At 43.5% G+C, this 23,130-nt stretch overlaps 1 protein-coding gene across 1 annotated transcript in view; it reads right to left on the bottom strand.

Moving 5' to 3' along the window:
• The window catches only part of LOC121047722 (adult-specific rigid cuticular protein 15.7-like), an 89,192-nt gene extending 75,478 nt beyond the window's left edge, over positions 1 to 13,714 (bottom strand). Inside the window, exon 1 of the mRNA XM_042289129.1 lies at positions 13,670 to 13,714. Within this exon, the coding sequence (XP_042145063.1) occupies positions 13,670 to 13,714 (45 nt within the window). The remainder of the gene's footprint in view (positions 1 to 13,669) is intronic.
• Positions 13,715 to 23,130: the final 9,416 nt, after the last annotated feature.

Below are 23,130 nucleotides of genomic sequence, written 5' to 3'. Positions count from 1 at the left end.
TTCAAAAATTTTATAGCGCCTATAAGTAAGCTAGAGCACATTACCGTGCAATAGATTATATGGCATATTGTACAGATTTTTCTCAGGTATGAACGCACGAGAAAGTTTTATTCGTGTCAATATTTTTCTGCAAACTTTTTTTGTCAAATGGTATGTTAGTGATAGTGTTTCCTTGTACAAGTATTATTAATTTGCTAGAGATAAATATTTCAAGTATATAAACTTGGTGCACCGCATATGACAAAATTTTGTTTGCTTTGTGTGTACAATTTTGTGTAATATACAAGAGGTTATCTTGAATCACTAGAGGTCAATTATAATCTAGGCGAATACTAAAACTAGCTAAAATAAAATTTGGCCGACAACAAAATTTAGTAGAATATTGCCTTGGGTATTCTAAGTAAGGTCAATTCAATAAACTTATCGGACCAGGAAGAAACACATCTCAACCATTTTGACCCGTTCAGTTGATTTGTTCAGCTATGCAGTTGAGCTAAACAAATAAAATACAACTGGAAAACGTGAACTTGAGCTCCGCTTATGACGCTGCAAATTTCGACGATTTAATTAAATAAGCTTGACGAATGAAACATCTGAGTTTCAAAACCAACTGCGAAGAGACATCAACGCAGTGCTGTGTTCGCGAATTTGTGTGTTCTTTTCAGCCCTATTTTTAATTTATGAAAGGTGCTCGATGGAATATCGATAAATAGTTCTTGAAGGTGGGTACAATAATATCCAGTGTGTCGTCTCTGTGCCGAAGCGTCGTCTCACTCGATTGATGACCGCCTGGCATCGTCCCTGAGAAAACAGTCATTTAGATTATCCAGTTTGCACACACGTGCGCTTCTTCCATCTGAACAAAGAAGTACTCAATCATCCCATGGTATATGACATTACAAACAAGACTCTAGGGTAGTTGATGGAGCACTCCTCTCTGCCATGTGCGATGGAACGGGCGACTGCTTTCTGTTTAACAGAAGGGTGACTCTCGTCCATTAAAACATATTTCAAGGCTATCATCAAGTTTGGCGCTCCTGCAGAGGTTCCGTTAGAACTTCCAGGAAACGATGGCATCGTGGATGTGGTCGGCTACCTTATATCAACATGACGGGATATTGTTATATCTTGGCTTGCTTGCTATGGGAACTGGCCTTGCAGCGGGTAGGTATTCCTTATTTCGGTAATCGCTAGGGCGGATATTTTCTTAGGTTTTTAGCGTATCGTTTATGCGCTCAGGTAACAATATGATGCCTGTGCAAGAGCGCCGATAGGGTATCGTGTATCAAAACCGAAGGTGTCAGGACGATCTACTAAATCTTTATCTTTCGGACCTCATGAGTGCTTACCGAAAACCTAATCGTTCAAGCTGTCTTCAATCAGCGTAGTTGCTTCGCTCAACATTGAGTGGTATGTTCTTAATCGCAGTGAAGGTCAAGTTAAGATAATGATAAAGGTGTAAATGTAAAAAGCTTATTTTTGTGCAGCACTAAATGTTTGAAGGTTTCTTCACTTTTTTGTACCATATGAATGATGGCTGCGCTGTTCAGTGTTTAATTTATAACTCACAGATAAATTAAGGAAACCTTCATTGTTTAAAAAGAATTAAAAAAAAACAGCTAATTAGCGTTACACAGGCATTACTGATAGTGTGTCGGCCACTCTATCTTAATGCATTGTTGTCACGAATGCCGTGCTCAAGAAAATTACTATTAGTATCATATACCGCTTGCACTACACGTTAATTATTTTTAAAATTCAAGAGAGAAACAGAGAAAACGCATATTTTTGCCTCAGTGTGCAAAGCTCGTTATGGTAGCCTTCGATTCTTCGCCGAGCAGGTTTTGAACGTGTTGGACAAGAATGGGGCTAGATGATGGTCTTAAACAGCATAGAAGGGTTGGTCCATTTTGTCCAGCTATGAGGGCGTTGGCGGTGGGTAGCTGTCACTATTCTCAAGATGGAGCGAGTTTTCAAATGGGACATTTCGTAGTCACAATCTTTTGCCTTTATGCAGTAGCACGACGTCTGTAAAATCCTTGCTGTGTTCCTGATATCAGTCTATAATCACATCTTTCAGTTTTAGTAAAAAATAAGTGGGCTTTCACGTAACAAAAATACTCTGAAACATTGTTGGTCTTGTCTTCTAGCAAAATAATTTCCCCTACTTCGCAGTCTTTCTTTTTTAATGAAAAAAATAAAATTGAATCACCCTTGTCGGTTCTTTTTGGGCAATTCAAGTTTATTCTAATCTGTCGTGGCAGGAGTGCTGAAAAGGCAATCCTGAAGAGAGACCATCATATCTTTTCTTAGTCCTATTGTGTAAACAAAAAAGGGCATATTGTCAACATTTTTTTCAGGCCAATAAATCATGCAGTTTAAAGGCCCGTTCACACTCTTGCGACCGAGTACGACTGAGAGAGACGAGATCTCTTACAACTTCTTAAATGTCTCTAGAATGAGGGAACACACTGACATTGTGGCGCCATCTATGCGGTGACCCTAGAACTGCATTTCACAAAAGCGAAGGTTTTGCGGGATTTCTGAGGTCAAATGTGCGTAATACCCATAGAAAGGCTCGTTTATAACATTGACAAAAGCTTTTCGAGCCAAAAAAGAAAGGATATTGCGCGAGAAATAAAAAAAAATATGCCGGACCGCCGAGTTTACACTGCTTCCCAATAGATGGCGCCAGTGTGTTCTCTGGTTTAAGAAGTTTTAAGGAACCCAGGTTTAAGAGGTCGCAAGCAGTCGCAAGAGTGTGAATGGGCCTTAACACTATTTTTGGAACTACAAAAAAATCGATTATAAAAATGTAATTGTGCAGGCCACTACTTTGGTTTTGCATTTAACATTTAATATTCAGATATTTTACAGTAGTGGTTCCCAAAAGGGGGTCCGCGAAGGCATTTTAGAGGCCCGCGAAGCCCTGTCTCATCAGTCAATCACGGCAATAAAAGTTTTTTTTTTTGCAGATCGAGAAGATATGTTTCAGCTTTCGGGCGAGTTTTCTCGTGTGTATGTCAATAAAAGAGGGCTACTTCACACTAGTTGTTAGTTATATCAATTTATTAAATCATTATTATATTTAATCTCTACCTTTCCTCTCCTCTCACCACGAACGGGGTCCTCCATCATCTCCGCCGATCTACAAGGGGTCCGCGAAACTTCAATGGTGGAAACCACTGTCTTACGGAAAGGAGGAGCCAGTATTTTAATTTGTGGAAGCATGATCCCACAGATTTAATGTAAACAATGTGCTTAACTGAAAATGAGGTTTATGTCTGGTTGGTATATAGCTATATGTAATTTATTATCAAGTTCGAGGATTTAGGAATATTACATAAAAACAACAAGCGATCGATAGAATCGAAAATTGAACCAAACCGTACCCGATGAATGCCGAGATTTTGATAAAAATGAACACGGAAACATGCTTTGAATTTACCAAACACAAACTTTAAAGACACAAAACTCTGCTTATAATGCGCTGCATTGTAATTTCGCCCGACAGCTGAAATCATGCACTGATATATCTAAAAAAAAAATCTCATTACAGGGGGCAGCTTAACTTCAAGCTCAATCCTTAAACGTGGCCTAAAGTTAACAGACACGGAACAGCCGGTGGACCACAATCGCGAGAGGTACAATGTTGACAGCCCACCACCGACAGACATCAGTCAAGAAGGTCCAAGGAGAAACAACCTACGAACAAATGATAAGTCTAATCTTCTCTCGTACTCACCTATCTCGAGTCACCGAGAACGTCGAAGCAGCGAACCCAACCCGTACACACATATCGCTAGCATTGTACAGGAACCGCTACCAGGGCTACGCAGAAGTCATAGCTTCGACGCATCAAGGGCGGTACCACTCTACTCACAGTTTGATGGTTCATTTAGCGAAGGTAGAGGCTTAGACAGTACTGCGACGCCCACAGATCTTGAAGGGGTAGTTTCAAACCCCGTGAAAGAGGAGCAGCACAAGAGCCCAGATATGATTTCAGGCAGGTTCGCGACGAGGGCTATGCAAGGACTACCAAGACGTCGTGCGGGAGGATCAATAAGAGCTGCAGAATTGGACCAAGCTGGACAGAACGCTCCAGATCGCACGCCCAAACTACCATCAGTACATAACCGTCATCAGGAGCCTGGTGTTCTCCAAAGAAGGTTCATGGAAGGCGATGGGCAAGGACCGTCAGCAGGGAGTCTCCCCGAACAGATGGCAAGGACACATAATAGTCCTCATGCGTCTGGAGTTCCTCAATCGAAGGCCGTGGGAGTTGACGGACAAGAATCGTCGTCAGTCAGTCTCCAGGAACAAATGCCAAGCCCCAGCTCTGATAGTACAACCCAATTAGATCGAGACAAGAAGTCCGGGAAGATGGTGGCCTTTCCAGTTGTCTATCCCGCAACAGGAGGACGCGTCGTCTTGGTACCACCACGGATGGTATACTACTACTACGCTTACCCGGCTGTGCTTAGGCCCGTCGTGCCAGTCGGACCAGCTATCCTCAACGTCCCGGTGTACGTGAACGTGCAGCCAGTCGCTGTACCGGGACCGGCTTCCGGAACGGGAGTACTTCTTGGAAGCGGTGTCCAGGTGACGGCGTCGGGTGTGCCTGGGACCTACGGGTATGGCACGGGAAGAGCGCCAGATACAGCGGGTGACGGAAATTATGGGCTGTCCCGCAGCCCAAGATATGGTTAGTCGGGTTATTAACGAATAAAAAAGGAGGGTGCGTAAGGATTTTTAATGGTGTTTCTCATATCAGAATAACGCTATATCATTCGTTGTTCAATGATATGGCGTAAACCTGTACTGAACATGATCTATACTCGTAAAGTTCCCAAAGGCAATAACTGGGTTTATCTCTAAGATAGAAAAGAAAACACTGAACACAATTTTACGCTTGATTCAAATTTCCATTATAACGTTACTTTTGCCAATCAACGGTTTCTAAATAAAAAGTCACGTAACTTTGTGCTTTTGCCTTGGGCTGCGATATTTAAGTGTGAGAGCTTTTTACGGTCTGTATTACGCATGTGTCGCAGGCTTGTAGTTTCCTCTTCAAAGAATGATCTCATCGCACTGGCCGTTTCTTCAAATCAACACCGGTGTTATAAAAGAAAAGGTATTTCAGTAGAATTTCTTGCGTTGGGCTGGGCTCTAAAAATGTTAAAGAAGGAGTTTCTAAACAATTATTTGGTGCGCCTACTTCCTCACAAAGCATTTGGGAAAGTCAATCGCTGTATTTTAAGAAGGTGTTCCGCTAACGACGGAACTAAAATATGTTTAGACAAGAAAAAAAAAAAAAAGAAACGGTCTGCGGTGTGGCAGTGAACATGGTTACATCAATTGACTTTCCCAAAGGCTTTGCAGGAAGGTAGGCACACCAGATTTCTCAGGGTGTAAAATCACATCAAAGCATGCACTTTCCGTAAGTTACTGGTTCGCGAACGTAGAGGCTTGGATGGGGCAGGACTTTCCAACATGCCTCTACAAAAAGTGATTCGTTTAACAAAAGAAGGAAAATAAAAGGGGACCAACTGCTCTTGTGCCCGCTTTGTGACCCGAAAACCAATGACATACCACACAATGGCGGGTCTAGCTAGCTCTACTTTCACCTGCCGGAACTTACATTGCGTCGAACGGCGTTAACAAAATAAAGGGACAAAAGCTGTGTACCTAAACTAAACACCCGCTGTCTGTTCTGAAGCGCTGTCGTCTAGGGTGTGCGGCAAATCCATGACCTTCACACAAACTCCCTGTCCGTTTCCGAGGCCTTGATATTGAACGAGCGTCCAAAATGAATCGAGATCACTTTACGTGACACGTGTCTTTGAGGTGCGAACTGCCTTGAGAAGACAGGTTGCAGCTGATCGCAGCCATTTGTGAAACCCTGCTATGATTTTTACGGTCGCCTGGCTCCTATATGTCCTTCTGCTCTCCCACTGCAGATCTGGTACGTACATTTTGTTTTGCGCGTCAGTAATAGACACTGGATCAATTTTATGAAACGCCATTGAATATTTGTTTTACATGGTGTTAGTATTGCGTGCAAAACAAATCCGCTCCTTTTCCGACCACTGTTGTTGTTTGTTTTAAATGGGCAATGAGGGCTCTCCCAAAGCCTGATGTTATGGTTGTATGATTCAGTAAAAGTACACCATAATTTTATATCAAATTCTAAACGAAATGATCAATACATTCTTTACAAATTGACGAAACTAAGCGTGAACCGATCGTACCAATGGCTCGGCGCATATCCATTCCAGAATTCCCTTCATTTCCCTTTTCCTCAGCCTACACGAGGAAACAATCACTGCAAATGATTAGGCCGACAGAAATGTAGCTATAAAATATGGAATGCAATATTGAACAGAGCGTTTTGCGCACTCACGTCGTGCTCAGTGGAGCATTACAAACTTCTTGTTTAGTTAAAGCACTTTTACTGCCCTGTAATTTGCCGAGCTTACCCTGTAAGATCGTCTTGAACCGATATCAAAGTGCCATGCTGGAATGTGTGAAAAGTGTCTCTTTTGTGTGAAAAGTGTCTTCATAAACTTCATTTTATTCTCACCAAAACATTAGTTCCTAATTTATCTCTCAAAAAAAGAGAGAAAATACTGAAATAGGCTACTAATACACATTGGCTTCATTTGCTCTTCAATGACTTTCAGAGAATTATTTGTATGTTAACGAATTATAATTTTAAAGTTGTAATACAGTAACTGAGGGTGAAAGTATGTAATTAGTATTTATGGGGACCAGTTCCGGTATTTACATTTATAGATTTGCGCAACTATTCTTGAGATAAATATATTTTTCAATTGGTATCCTCAATTTTATTAGTGCTTCTAATATGGAGTTAATAGAAATGCTGATATCTGTGATAGGTTGCTAAATTTTTGTAGTCAAATGCAATCCAAACGCGCGGTACACATTGCTAAAGTGGTGGTGAACTTGCCGTGTTTTAAAGTTTGCATTTAATATAACCAGAAATGGTAGCGTTTCTACAATGCTCTACAACAGACTCTAGCGAGGCTTCCCAATGCTCGAATAAATTGTTTTGTAGAGCCGCGAATAATCATCGGCATGTTTGTCTATCAACTGCAAAATTGAAAGCATAACATTAGGAAGCCTGGCTAACTTGTTCATCATTATGAGATTTATGCACCAAAAATATTCAAAGAAAAGCAAATATAAGTTAAAACGACACCACATTTACAGAAATATGGTCAGAAAATTCAAACGCCAGGACCTGTTAATTTCTATCTAAATAGGTTGGCGTGATTTGACGTATGAAACTTCTATACGTTAGCGTCTAATAGGAAACATCGAAGCTAATAACGGCATTATTACGATCGATCCAACTTGCGTAATTAATTTCATTGCTACACTGTCTGATACAAAACACAATTCCACTGGCAGTCCACTACCGGATGAGATATTTAAATTATAATTATTGCAGTCGTACCTTCGCGGTCCTTTCTATAAAAGATAAATAGCGCGACTGACAAGGTCACGAACAGGGTGTAAGATAGACAGGTGGGGAAACGAGAGCCAAATGAGCGACCGGATTGTGTACCCCTCGGTTCTCTCTTTTTCTGTGGCGCCATCTATGTGGAGCACCGCGAACTCTCACTCAGGATGGGCGACCGGTGGCGACCGGCTAAATTGAGGGAGATGGTTCCTCGTAAATTTTCAATAGAGGACTGTCGTGCTCTCAGTTTATTTTGCCCACTCTCCCATAGAGTTCCACGTAAATCCGATTCCGACTTTTTTTCCTCTCGCCGCAGCGCCATCTCTCGCAAATCGGGGGTACCCGCAAGCAGACGAGTACACAATCCGGTCACGGCGCTGCGGTAGGCTTCAATGGGCCGTTTCCCCACCTGTCTATCTTACACCCTGGTCACGAAGAAGACTGGACTACTTCGTCTCATTGTCTGTCTTTCGCGCTATTTATGTTTGGTATGCTTAACCAAGCTATTCACCTCACTATTTTAGTGCTGTTCTCCCGCGACGTAGAGGCCCAGATGAAAGTTGGCACGCTGAACCGCACTGCTAGAAGCCCAGCCTCGAGCTCCGGTAACCTTCTGTTCTTCCCGCACGTGAGGACCGTGCCAGGAGTGATCATCAATGCCCCCGGCACTCGGTTGGTGCCGTGTGGTACCGGTATCCGCTACGTGGTCACGGCACTCGGCAAAGTGGTACCGGTTGTTGTCAGGTACTAAGAAACATAACCACATTGATATAACAATGAGTGATTACTAATGAGTGCGAATGATTATTACCATCAATAGTAAGAAGACAGATAACAATTAATAGTGAGACAATTAGAACACCGAGTTTAGCAAATGTCCCTGATTCACAGGGTCGTCCCGCGTATATATATGTATATATATATATTGGATGAAGAGCGGTATATTGGATATATACTCTTCATCCTTCATCCATATATATATTGGTCTTCATCCAATATATATATTGGATGAAGAGCGGTCCCCGCTCGAAACGTCGTAATAAACTTCGAATTAGTAACTCCGACAGTACGTATCTCTGACTTAATAACTTTTCCCGGTCCATTGTTTTTATATTTACCTTACTTTATATATATATATATATATTTATACATACCGGGTGATATTTTTTTATTAAAAACTAATTAAAAAAACACGCCTCTTTACTGCAACGTGAATGCCGTCTTCACAATGTGATTATTGAGCTCGAAGGGCACTCGAGGGGCGAACAACCGTCACAGTGTGGTGAGAAATTCACTAAAACTCGTTAACTAACTTTTTAAATTGGGAAAATAGACATATGGGTCCAGTAAGAAACTTACTGAGCGTCATTTAAAACAATTGAATCAGTAATTTTTAGAAAGACTGAGCGCGGGAGAAGCGATGTAGTGCGCTAAAGTTACCACCTGTGTAGCGGGTACAAGGCTGCCAATCCGATAAGACGCCCGCGTAATATTCCGTCTCTTTATCATAGCCCCAGCCTTGTACCTCCTACACATGTGGTAAATTTAGCGCACTACATCGCTTCTCCCGCGCTCAGAGTCTTTCTGAAAATTACGGATATAGTTATCTGAAATGACGCTCATCGAGTTTCTATAGAGAACCATATGTCTATTTTCACTATTTAAGAAGTGAATTATTGATTTTTTGTTGATTTCTCACCAGACTGTGCCGGTTGTTCGCCTCTCAAATATCGAGCAAAAGAAACACACAGTTAAGACGGCATTTACGTAGCAGTAAAGACGCCTTTTTTAAAAATCAGTTTTGAATAAAAAAAACAACAAAAAACTGTTAGCCTTTCCACTCTGGTGAAGAAGGAAGACGATTGAAGCTGTACTATGGTGGGAATGAAGTAACGGCCGGCCACAAGTTGGCAAGCCAAAGTGGAAAGACTGGAAAGGTTGCCGCCATCTATGAGCGACGGCGGCAACCAGACAGCCGGCTTGCCGCCGTCGCCCATAGATGGCGGTAACTGTCAGGAGTGTTGTGTCGACATTTATTTGCTGGCGGACGCGACTCTTAGGAAACCATAGCCCTTAACTGCTCCGCTGTACAAATATTACCCGGTGTATATATATTATTTATATCGTCTCATATGCCAGGTACCTCTGCGTGTCTCCGCCACCTACATCTCCACCACCTCCAACTACAACGCCGCCGCCAACGACACGGAGACCGCCACCGCCGACGCCTCCACCAACCCTGCCGCCAAGAGTGATTGTTATTATTGTCCGTGGCGTAATCGCCACCGCCGTCCGTTGACTACGAAGTCCTGGCCGTCCAATAAATGATACGTAAAAAGTTAATTGCATGCACGCTGACAGCTTGGGCGTGGTATATCCTGCTTACCCTTATCGTTTCTTGATTCCTTCTTCGTTGTTGTTATCGGCTAAGGCAGCAATTTCATTGACACTGCAGTGATAAGGAGATGAAGAGTTCTCGCAACGCTATGCGTTTCTTACGTTATGAGTGACTATTGTAGCGCGATGCGAAAGCCAATGATAAACAGGCGAGCTCACACTCGATACAGATAAAATAAAATGTCTCCGAGTTTATTTTCCGGCGGATAACGAAGACATCAAATCACGGCAAACAACAGGAGGGTCTCCGCGAATTAGAGATATGATTGATTGGAAACACAATTTAATCCACTTTTATGCACTTGTGGTGCTGCTGTGGTAGGATAGAAAGCTGAGAATATGATTAGATAAAATAAATCCTATGTGCGCAGAAACGGCGAGCATGACGTTTCACCTGTTCATTGTCCATGTCGTGTACGCACCACTGATCTCTATGTCAGTTGCTGGATCGCGCTGCCCCGCTTCGTGAGTGCGGCCATGGTCGGCCATCTTGAATGCGGCGAAACCGCGTTTTTTTCTAGCGTTGCAGAGTCTGGCTGCAGCGTGCTGAAGACACGTTTTCTACTCGTTCGCCGTCATTCACCGAAGTAGTTCTTTTTTAAACCCTGTGTAAGTTGTGAGACTTGCCGTTCAAAACACGTGGACATTTTAACGAAAGCACAGTGCCGCAGGAAAACGACACAACTCGTCGAAAGCAAGTTTCGCCGGTATCGCGGCTTGATTAAAGCTTCCTCGGCACGCCGAAGCGTTGTGTTTCTGTGCCTTCGCACGCTTGGATACCAATCAAGAATCGACGCCGCACCAAAGCTTTGAAGATGGGTCACGCGTTAATGTCTTTGTATTATATATCGATCGCGAATTTGTGGATCGTTGAGCTGTTCAGGCAAGTTATATCAATGAAGGGGGAAAATTTGCACGGTTGCTCTTATGCACTATTAACCATGGCGATGTTGCAAATGTACTCTAATGGATCACATAGCAGCACAAATAGAGCAACGCTGTGGAGCAAGTGTGGTTTTCGAAGGCAAAAGTACAAGACGGCGAGGTTGAAAACCTTTGAGACGCGGCCCATATTACCGTGGGCAATCGGTTGACCAATCACAATTAGGCAAGCCGCGCTCGAACTTGATGTCAAGTGCAATTAAGTAGATTGATAATGAGCCAGTCCACTGAGCAGTGATGAGGAGCCCATTTTCGGTATTTTGTAATCTGTATAACGACAAAAAAAGAAAGACGTATTATCGGAGAGTATCCCATATTGATTGGGGAATAATGGTTTACTGGAGTCCGAACTGTAGCAATACTTGTTTCGGTTCAAGGTTTCCACAAACTCTGCCAGGAATTTATAAACATTGGGTCACTTTGCCAGATGATAAATATTTTTCCTTTTAAACTAAATATGTGCTTGCTCGTCCGCCTCTCCGTAACGAAAAAAAAAAAAAAGTTCAATCAGCCGCTTCATTTAACGAGCTCACGTACCGCGAAAGTTTGCGGAACGTGAGCCCGCACACCAAGTAGCCCTCAAAGTTCCCCGCGTGACCAAGACCTTCGGAACTCCACAGCTGCGTCCGAAAACCAAGAACTTTGTTTACGAGCTACAGAATTAGCCACGACGACTAGTCTACAGACCCGATAGGGGAGGGAATGTGTTGTATCCGCGTAATAAAGGAAGACACTACAGCCCTAGCTAGTCGCAGGTGTATTTTCCGGGACATCAGCGTCTAGCTCGCGTCATTGGTATCTCGCAGTTCTATTGTCCACGCTCTCAGATCACGAGCTCAGGCAGGCAAGTCCGATCATTGTCTTCTGATGCGCGAGTGGTGCCGCGCAAGACATCGCAGATTGTTTTCTTTTTTTGAATACTCCTACATACTGTGTAAGATACTCCTTGGTTGAGGATTCAACATGGCGAAAGCTACGACGCGATCGATCCCATAAAGTCCTAGTGGGGCGCGCTTGAGCAGCCTATCCTGACAGTGTCTCCGCCAGCCAGACAGTCCAACCGAGGATTAAAAAAAAAAAAGTCTCGTTGCCATGGCCATAGCCTTCCATATACTGACGAAGCCTGGCAGATCGCCACGAGAAGCGGCCGCCGAAGTGGAAAAGAGGGGCGGCAGACAACGGGGTAGAGGAGAGCCACGTGACTGGCGCCCTGCTGCGGCGGGTCGCCGAAACGCACTTTTCCCGAGGGAACAAGTGGGTTTCGGGTCCTCGCCGCTGCAGAAGCTGTGCGCTGACGTCCAGGTTCCCCGAGAAATGGCTCCTTGATGCTCTGTGCTACCAGATCCTCGCGCTCTGAGTTTGCGACCGGGCACTCTATGGCTCCGTCGTCGAAGTGTCAGGCTTTGTGAGTATAGAAGAAGCTATGCCATGGCACTTTGGCACACGTGCTCCCCCCTCGGCGTATTTATTCTCACCTCGACGGACGCCGGCTTGAACACCGGGCCAAGATATCTCTCCGATACAACGCGGTCATAAAACTGTTAGTTTCGCCGTTGAGGCCCGAAACTAGGGTCAAACTAGGGCACACCAAAAAAACAACTTTTAAAAACGAGCATCACAAAGAAGCGTGGAAAACCGGGCTCGCGACAAGCTATTACTGGCCTATTACCGAAGAGTCAACTGGTGGTTCCGCTTGCAACTAAGGGGAGAACTTTATCTGGAAGCTACCACGTGCGCGGTTGGAACACCTATATGTATATCTTACACCGTGCTCCGGCCTTATACAGTTCCCCCAGTGAAACACGTTGCAAGGGTGTCTAGCAATAATGAATTTGGAGTAATCCCTTTATTGTTTGCTTCCATATGTAGCCTTTGTCAATGATCCTCTTCACGCCATGCTTAGCCGTTAACGCCAGCTTATAAAAATAAGAAGTAAGACAAGTGTGACTACTTTATAAATACTCGTAATGTAATAAACCAGCGCGCGTAATAAGCATAACTAGCGTTGTCGTGAGCGCATGTTAGGGAAAGTAAAAGAGAAAAGCACGTGATTTCATGGTGATGGTAAATACATGCGCTCGTTTTAAATTGCTGGTTCTGTACATTTTTGTCCATTTGAAATTCTGCTGGCAGCAGCTTGGCAGCTGCCAGTAAACGCAGCGTTATTTTGTATTTTGCGCTTTCACAAAGTAAGTTGACCATGAAAGAAGATCGTAATAATGCAATATTGAATAGCCTTTGTCGCTTATTTACTTCTTAATCTCGCATTATAAATATTTTTATTTTTATTATTTCTCTTTTCATGTTTGGTTTCCATGCCCGCGCAGTTTAAGAACTGGTGTCCATGAATAACCAGTTCCCATAGCAAATAAAATAATCTGTTAAAATTGTATCTGTCGGTAACGCCCTGGCAGAGCAAATACAGAGTATTTTGCCGTTGTTTGTTTATATTTTTCCATAATATATTAGGTCTTGTTTCCATAAAATATATGTTTCAACACGTTTTCTTTTATTACCTGCGATTGCTGCGAAATTTTATATGTTGTAAAACCTATAAATGCATATTCAAAACATCCGCAGTGTATACTACATAAATAAATAAATAAATTGTGCTCGCTAGTTCCTAAACGACGCTAAATTCAGGCGGCTTCATTTGTGAATGATCAATTTTGCCAGCACGATGCTTCTGATAACCTGGCACACTGAATATAATATGTCTGGTATGCTAATGTAATGTTCTCGTGCGAGATTGTTACAGATCGGTAATGAAACTTTTAATCTACGTTCATATTGCGGAAGAGTAACCGCCTCTGCTGTCGAGTTGCATTTTTGGGTCTTACTAACCCGCTCTTGTGTCAATTGCTCCACTAGATAACCGATATGTAGCATCTTCCCAATTACACCTGGAGCATTGATAAGTCTCAAACTTCCGAAATGTATACGTTTTTTCTTTATGTATTACAATGTTTGAAAACACTAAACCGACACCGAAAGGTGCCGCGAAGTGTCGGACGCCATTAATAAATCTAGAGAACAATCACCGAAATGGCTTCCTGGACAGTAACAAGAAAGTCGCATTTGCGTGTGAGCATCGCCGGTTCAGTCTTTTCAGCTCACGTGGAAAGTTACGTTGGGCATATTCGCCTCTCTCAAACATAAGCGAAACAACAACATGTAACGACAAAAACAAATTACCGATTCATACAAAACTCAAACGCAGCGATTCCGCATCCTGAGCCCATGAACCATATCGGCAGCAACATGCGTCCTCTGAGCAGGTCAACGCTCCAGACGGGAAGGGAAGCGTCAGGTTCGCAAACAATCGACTCCGCCGGTATGACCCCGTTCATGCTCCATTCACCCCTAAGCTGACAGTACGATGAATGCTTCATGCTCGTTGGACCCGTCACACGTGTATTTTTCATCACGTGATAATGGCACCGTCCTTACCCACGCGCAGAGAGCTAGGTCAGGTGATAGAGGGTGAGCGGTTAATTGCCCTAGCCAACGCGTCACTTCCACTGCATTGTTACCTGAGGGGTGAACGAAGTATAGTTCGATGGACAATCCATCAATGGACTCTCCTCCACGTCCGGACTTTTCATTTCAACGTATCTCAGCCAGTGTACAAAGCAGCTACGGTGGTTCGGTGACAAACTGCCTCAGGACCACGCTAGCAGAAGCGTCTGGAACTGAAGAGTCATCTGCGAGATGTCGGGTGTCGAGAGCTTGCTTTTCATCGTCCTGCTTGTTCAGGTCATTGGTAAGTTATGTTTCGTCAGTATTCTTTCTTTACTCTCGGAGGCAATATATGCTCACAATTCGTACTTGAAAATTGATGTCAAGGAAGACGTTTCGAAATTTATGAAATAACTTACGTCACAAAGGTATTGTGGGCTTCATGTTGCAGCGTCGATTGGATGTTTTACGGGGTGAAGTGGTGTTTTTATGAAACCGCCAATAACTAGAGTGCCGGACAAGATACTGACTTCCTGCCTTGGCCAACTCGGGTTTACGAACAAGAAAGCAATTTCGGTACGTTTTTAGCCGAGGAGTCAATGACACTCTTGATGTTAGTGCTCTCAACATAAAACAAACAATAGCATAACTTATATTCTGTTTTTCTGCTAGATTTTATGAAATAAAAAGTTGTGCACAAAACGACGAGGCAACAAAGTCGTTAAGCACTTGTTTATTTCTACCACTAATGAGTTCTGTTTAGCACAATTTTTAATATGTAGCTTTCTCGTAAATGTTTGCTTGAACGATGAAACTTTCGCTAAACTTCGTCTAATACCTTATAGGCCAACTTCTCGTTTAAATAGAAACACATCGCACACATACATCACACATACATGAAAATAAAAAAAAAATACCTTGCCACTTCGTTAAAAAATTTACAAATCATTGATCAATTAATATTTGATGATCACACAGTTGGTCATTCCACGTTTAAACATGCGAGCACCAAATAACCTTCTATTGTCTCTCTGAGTTTGGCAGCCACATGTTAAAGATGCTTTCTAGGATATCTTGAACTCAACCCTTTTAAGTTTCAGGCGCTGACTCATCGAATATAGAAGAAACAACGCAGCCCTCTAGAAAAGAAGATTCCACCGAGTATGGGATCACAGGCACAGCAGTTCTTGATACCGGCGTTTTAAAAGGTAATTGTACTGCCACGGCTCGCAGTAAGTCACTAGCGGGAGTCAAGCATTATCTGGTGGTAGTAAACAAAAGTCATCTCCTTTCGTAACATGTTTTTACAAGACTTGGCAAAACGATTAGAAAGTAATCTTAAAGGGGTCAACACACGCAAAATATAAAAATGGAAATACCTTTACTGCTGGGACCCGTTGTACGTTCCTATATTTTTGCGAAATTTGTCTTGAAAATGGCACGATAGTTCTGTGGATAAACTGATTTATGTGCGGGTCACTCGGATTGATCCCATTGGGAAAGGCCGCGATGTTTGGTGGGTCGGTGACGTAATTCGCCCAACGAACGGCGTCTCCCTGGACGCACTCGTACACCTGGCTCTCTCGGTGTCTTGTGCTTCAGCTTCCTAGTTAACGCCTACCGCATTTCGAGCACGAGGTTTCGAGACGATTACGTCTACGGCATCGCTCGCTTCGTCGGAGTCTTCGACACTGACCGCAGCAGCGATGAGAGTGATTGTCATCAAGATATGCTGGAAGACGGTCATTTCGACTTAGAACCGTTAGCAACCAGCTCTAGTTACGACGACGACAAGATTGTCACGGACGAGCTCGCCGTCGTACGTGGAGATTGAGAACGTGCATTCAGGGTATAAGGTCAAAAGACAAGGGCACGAGAACGAAAATAGCTTAGGAGTAGTCAAGTAGCTTGGGAGTGTGCTATTGTACCGTAGCGAGGCGAGCTTGTGCGAGCATGGGGACGCCTAGAATGAGACTGTTCAGCTACTCCTCATGATCAAGTGGTTTATGGGCACCATGGTGTGACTACCTACAGGCAGTGTTGCCTAGTTGCCAGGTAATAATGATCAACCATCGTAAGTTGATTATTGCAATAATTAAAGCTCTAAAAATCACGAAACGTTGTGTATGTACTAAGTAGCCTATGAGCATTCCACTTTAAGAATAATCTACCTCCTTAATCTTTGTGCCTTGACCCCTTCACACATGGAAAAGAAACACGAATTAAAAATTTAAGTGCAGCAACAGGAGCGCGAGGTTCTGTTTGTCCATGACTTGTGTAGATTTCGCTTCCAAACGAAATCGTTTCTTGAGCATCGCAAATAGAATTGATTGGCCCGTGACCTGCTTCGTAGTCAAGCAGATACTCAAGCATAGGGCCTCGAGGTTGTATTCCTTAAATTTCACACTAAATCACGCAATATTCGGATCTTATACAATGTGCAGAGCTTGAGGCATACCTTTTTGTGTTTTCAGCCGTCAAATCAACGGCTGCAACGACGGAGTCTTTACCACGAGAGGAAGGTCACACAGAGTCTGCCATCGCCGACAGAATTCCTGTTACAACCCAAACCGCAAAAAAAGATGGAAACTCCACTGGTTACAATGTTACGCCCATTGCCCACACGCTTCTGGGAACCAATTTACTCGTCCTCACAGCGATCGGCTCTCCAGATTCGAAGCACACCATTCTACCTTCCAAGAACGGAAGCGCCGAAACCCCATTCACGAACTACACAGCCCCCGTTGGAATCTGGTTTTCAAACACCGAAACAACCCACAGACAACACACCACCTACGCTGCCCCACCAAACTACCCGTCATCTTCAAGACCACCAGCTAAGGGGTACTTCCAGACCTACCAGAGGCCGTACGGCCTCACCCTTCGAAGACCCTACTACGGATCTTCGAGAATAGTAGTTTACACGAATCCCGGCAACGTCCACCGTTCTTCCGCAAAGGCAGGAACCAACGCCAGTTCCTTGAACACCGCCGGCATCGTGTCTGCGGCAAAACCTACTGTGTTCCAGAGGCCGCTCTGGAGCATCCCCTGGTACCCTGGACATTATTACTATCCGTGGTATCGCGGCGTTATGTACCCGTATCCACAGGCTACTCCCATCTACCCACCTCCTGCTACCCACGTGACCGTTCCCGTGTACGTTAATCTTGGAGGCGTTGCACTTCCGGACATTCCAGTCGTGGTCGACGGTGGAGGGGACTTTCTTCCTGACAACGCAGCGACGGACGATCGGCCCGACAAGAGTCCCGCGATTACGGGGAACGCACAAGGGCCCGCAAAGAAAACCGGGCCGAAAACAAGACATTTGCAGAGAAAATAAAAAAAGAAGGACGTTCCTCGTACTTTCAATAATATCTGCGCGTCATCTGTGACGTCACAGCACGTTTAAGAAATGCAGGGCCTGTTGAGTCCTGAGCATGTTATTGTCGCTCTGTAACCAATGCGATTGTGACATTGGCCGATAAGGGTCCAGAAGAACAAATCAGGAAGCAAAAAGCTTGATTATATTGGGCCTCGCCTTCTCGTTTTAAGCTGTCAGTGATATTTAGATGTCAAAACGCACTACGGTTTGGCCGTACGTTCTATGCCTAGAAGCGTGCTCGGAAAGCCTCGACACGCACAGCGCCTTAAAGTAAACCCACCTGGAAGACAAGGCCATAGTGTTGAGATTTTTGGGACACCGACGAAGGTCAACGCTGGACAGAGATTGGAAGCGATTGCTGCGTCAGCGTTCGGTTTCGAGTCATGTTTAAGCTGAAAACTGACGCAATCGTCATGTCTAAAATATTCAACCTGTGCCCAGCATTGGCTTTCGCTGATGACAGCATCTCATTCAGCCTACGGCTTTGTTACCTAGGAGCTGTTGCACAAAGACCTGGTTCTCGTCCACTCATTCGGCAGTCCTTTCCAAAGGAAACTCTCACAAAAAGCACACATCAGATACCCATGGGATATCTGGAATCTTTGCTGCATAAACGAGTCATACTCTGTCGGAGTCGACTAAACTTACAACACAGTCTCCGGGTTAGCCAGTTTAAGCCCGCCATAGAACACATAACCAAAGATGTCGGGGCTTACAAAACCTTAAATGAAGAAGGAAATCCCAAATGGGGCAGAAAATTGCAAATACATTGCCACACAGACTTTGCTCACAAAAACGTTAGGTCGAAACGTAAGAGTTGTGCTGACAATGGCTCTGGTATGCATAGAGATTGCTCATTTAAATTTTAATTCTGCTTGCTTAAGTGGTTGCGATAGAAATCTTCTTAACGGTTTTTCTTTTACTAGAACTAATATTCTAATTTCAAAGGAGAATCTAAAACGTCCCGCGATTTACATAGTCCTACAATTTGAAGACACATCTTTTTAGTGTCCTCTACAATCGCGTCTCTAAAAGGCATATCCTGCCCAACAAATGAATTTTTTCGGGGCTTTATTAACTCGCGTCTTTATAAGACGAGTCAGTGGAAGGTGACTTGCGCAACTTTCTTCCCTGTTTCTGATTTCCTTTTCAGGCTTTGAAGGTATTGAGCTCCTTGACCTTCTCGCTTGAGCCGGGTAACATCGGGCGTTTTTCTTTACTTGGCTAGATAGTTGCTGGCTTTCGTGGTGAACGTTTCCAAAATTCTCGGTATTTTTATGTGTGTGGAAGCTATGTTTCAGAAGGAGTGGCCGGTGTATGACTGAGATAAGACATTGCGACTTCAGGACTGTGTTTATTTGTGTATTTGAAAGTTTACAACGGCTGCATGGTTCCGTCTTTGAAGTGTCGAGTAATCCACCTCTTTTCGCAAAAAAGTGGTGCTCCCCGTTGGAGAATTGAGCCGAGATTTATCTTGGTAGGAAACGTGAGGAAACAAGAGACGCCAGTAGGGAGGAGAGGGAAGAGGCTTCATTTTATTAGCTTGGGGGCGGATTACAAGCCACCATGGGCACGAAAGCAACGTCTCGGCAGCTGAATCTGTCACTGTAGCTCAATGGAGGAGCTTTAAGAGGAGGAACTGGAGTCCTCACGCGAAGGTATATTTGCGCTCGCTCTTGCTACGCCCGCAACATTTCATGCCAAAAATCTTTCAAACCGCGAATTTAAAAAAAAAAAAGCGTTAGTTGCTGTTGTGAAGGTTGACATTTGCGGTTTATATATGGAGTGGGAATTGTCTTTAAAATAAGAAAGTGACCGATTAAACGTCGAAACTGAGTGTGAAAAATATGTGCGCTGTTGATGTACTTCCTCGGATTAGGTTGTTCGCAATGTTGAAGTCCTGAAATTCTGGTCAACACTCTGGTGTTTATTTTACTTTCATTGCTGAACATGGCGTGCTCCTTGATACTGCACCTTGAACTAAAAAATAAAAAAAGACACGTCGTGGTGATGCAGACTTTCTTTGGATGTAAAAGGACCAAGCACCGAGAGGTGATTTTGAGGTGCTGATTGAAATATCTGGTTCGGTTGGAAATATCAAAGCGTTTTGAAATGTGCGTTCTTTTTTTTTTCGTTTCGCAAAATGTAGGGGCTGGAATCGCGCCAATTCTAAATAAAAATATAGCATTCGATCCTGATAAAAATCTTGGCGAAAGTGATCGCCACTTTATTCGAATCGGAATCGTCAAAACAATAAATGGTGAGTAACAAGTCAACCAGGCAGGATTAAAATAAAGCTGAAGATACTTGCCATAAGTGGGAAGCAGGTTCAACTTTGTTCCCTTCAAGTCCTGATCATCTTCGACTGTTTAAGAATTAAGACTATGGAACAAACAGAAAGGCTGCGTTTTGCACGGGTGCCATCATGCTGGAACAGAAAATGCGGTATTCCATCTCGCGGAAGGAACGGACACTACGCTCACTCACAAAATGAGAACGGAAGTGAGAAGCCTCAGTTGCCCCACCTCCTGCGCGGGCTTCTTACCTTTGACGACGCTTCAGCGTCTCTTGCGCGCGCTTGCGACCTATGCACGGCGGAAGGCATGGAGCTTGTTGCTAAACGCCGGGGCTTCGTAAGACACGCCCCGCCATTCTAGCTTTGTTAGTTACCCACTCACCTACAAACCATTACGGTAATCAGCTTCTTGCGCATTTTTGTTCGCTGAGTTGTGGCATGCGCTCTGACAAGGAGCAATACATTGTAGAAGAATCTGGAGTTTGTTTCGCATCGTTTCGTCTATTGTTTCTGTTGTCCTTGTTTTCTGGCGCTTTTCTAATCTAAGGAGCAATACCTCTAGTCTGCGAAATAGAGAACGCCGAACATGAGTCCATGGTCCAGTGACGCGGCATTTTTTGCCTGGTTATCTCTTTAAAACCGCTCCAGATGTTATTAACGCGTTACCATTCTGCCGAGTCCCAGAAACGAGCCCAGAAACACTCGAGACGCGTCACGTCCCGAAGGCCCCAACCGAGGTTTTGCTCCCCGGTCAATCTTTTTCGGACAACTTCCTGCCGTACCCTAGGTTAGCCACTCTACGCCCCATCGTAAGGAAGCATTTCCGGGCCAGGAATTGTTTACAGTGTGTGCTGTGGAGTTAACCCAAGCCTGCTGTACCGCAAAGCCTAACTTTGGCACTTGTTTGGCGAATACGGCTGAAGAAGGTTAAGTTTGGGTCTACCTTGGCTTCTTTAGACTTTTTATAACTCAAGTTCTAATGCAAAATATATGCTTGGACCAAAGGAATCCGCTATGAGCCGATGGATGAGCCGTACTGAGAGACATACCATCCGCTGGGCAATCAATGAACTGGCCAATTAATTGTAAATGCTTTAATCGGATTTAAAATTTTTAAGCGGATAATGGCTGAAAGTTTGACGGACCAAACGAAAGTAAAAATCTAACGCTTTCACCACGCAGACATAAACGAGTAATCTGTATGAGAGGCACTGTTTAAGTGAAATTTTTACCTAAAGTAAAATGTAAGGGCGAGATATGTAACCCCGCATAATTGCAGGTTACACGCGTCCCGTCTACTTCAACGCGTTCGAGCGTCCGTTTGATGCAGCAGATATTGTGAACAATCAGGGAAGGTTGCTCTTGCCGAAGGATATCAACGAACCTCTTACCCTCAGTCAGCTGAAGTAATATTGTGTGAATGTGAGTGTCTTTTAACTGTTCTCAACCACACATTGAGGTTGATTCGAAATCAATAGTGTATCTTGCGCCGTTGGACACATATTCCGCAAGGAATTTTGTTTTTGCTTTTTTATATCTTAAGCATAGATATGAACGAGACAGATTACACTATCAATAAATCGATTAAAGGGTGGCGATTCATCGGGTTGAAAAGTTCAATCGACGCCCAGCCCTAACTACTACTACTACTTCTTCACCTAAACACCAGCATAGAACGCACATCGAAAAAACTGAAACATCTAAATTAGTTACTCTAAATCGAGCAATTATTTCATCAAGTGCACTAAATATACAGGAAAAAGCTTTAGTTATCCAGCCTATGCGACACTCTTACAAGCAAAAAGAATCGAAGAAGTAGAAGCCCCAGAAAAGCTCTTAAGGACGGCGACAAAGGACCGAGAAATTTGCATAAGCATTTCGCTCACCGACCTGATTTCCAAAGACGGCATTTGTATGCCCGAGAGGCATTATAATTCGGACTGGACGTCGATTCGAAGTTTTAACCAGATTAATCGCCAGCCGTGAATCGATTAGTTGATCCTTTAACCGGTCTCGTTCATTTCCATGCATAATATTAAAAAAAAAAAAACGAGTCGAAACTAATATTATTTCTTATCGTTCAGTAATATATGATAAACGGCGCAATCTATATGTCTTTAATTAAGAATCAACTTCGATGTGTGGTTAAGAACAGTTCAAATATAGTCACACTCACCGATTATTACTTAGGCTGCGTGAAGAGAAATGGTTCGTTGATATTCTCTGGCAAGAGGAACCTGCTTAGATCACTCACAATAGCCTCTGCTGCTCTAAACGGACACTACAGTAGGTTACACGGACACGTGTAACCTTCTGAATTTATCACGAGTTGCAATGCCTCTAAAGTTTACTTTAGGTTATAATTTTACCTAAAGTATGCCCTTCATTTAGCTGTAATCGTCGACGTCTGCGTGGTTAAAGAGTGGATTTTATTGTTTCGACTTCAAAGTTTTAAGGATTACCTGGTTAAAAAATTAATTGTGATTAAAGCATTCATCGATTAATTAGGTTTATAGATCAGTTGCCAAGACCCTAATCATAATTGACTCTAGGGATTATTCGAGCTACTTACAAAGTTTGACATTCTGCTTATTCGAACAGCTTCAATTAAATGATTGCTTCAGCACCTCTTGTTTCTTTTTTTCTTTTTGCGATTCGTTTTTATTACAACCAGGCGCACACTCTGTGCAAACACTCAAATGTCTCGTAATTTCATAACTCTAGCCGGGCATTTTTTTTGTTTGCTCCGCATTTGGGTCGTTATGCAACGCTTTGTCATCTCCTACATATAATTTTCTTCTGAAACATAATATAGGAATTTGCGATGGCTAGACAGTGACTTATGAAACATTCCTCGCTAGGGTTTCTCATTCTTTCGTTGAAAGATTCAAGTGCCTTCCTTTTTCGGTGTTGTGGTCTAGGAGGAGTCTACCTTATACTGGGCATCCGCAGGTATTTCTTTAGTCTGTCGTTCGCTTTTGTAATAAAACCTTTAGAGATTCCTGTATGTCATGTATGTGGATGAAAAGTTTTTGTTCTGGAAAGGACGGAGAATGCGTGGACAAGGCGGCGGTACGACATTGCGACATTATATCTCCTTGGTGTGCCTTTGTGCGTTTGGAAGCGGAGAACGACTGGATGATTGCACACGCTTGAGCTATCGAGTTG

This window comes from Ixodes scapularis, unplaced genomic scaffold (genome assembly GCF_016920785.2).
Source record: "Ixodes scapularis isolate PalLabHiFi unplaced genomic scaffold, ASM1692078v2 PGA_scaffold11__112_contigs__length_91849675, whole genome shotgun sequence".
Taxonomy (NCBI): domain Eukaryota; kingdom Metazoa; phylum Arthropoda; class Arachnida; order Ixodida; family Ixodidae; genus Ixodes; species Ixodes scapularis.
Note: the sequence above shows the minus strand (reverse complement) of the source record. Positions and strands in the feature narration are given on the sequence as shown.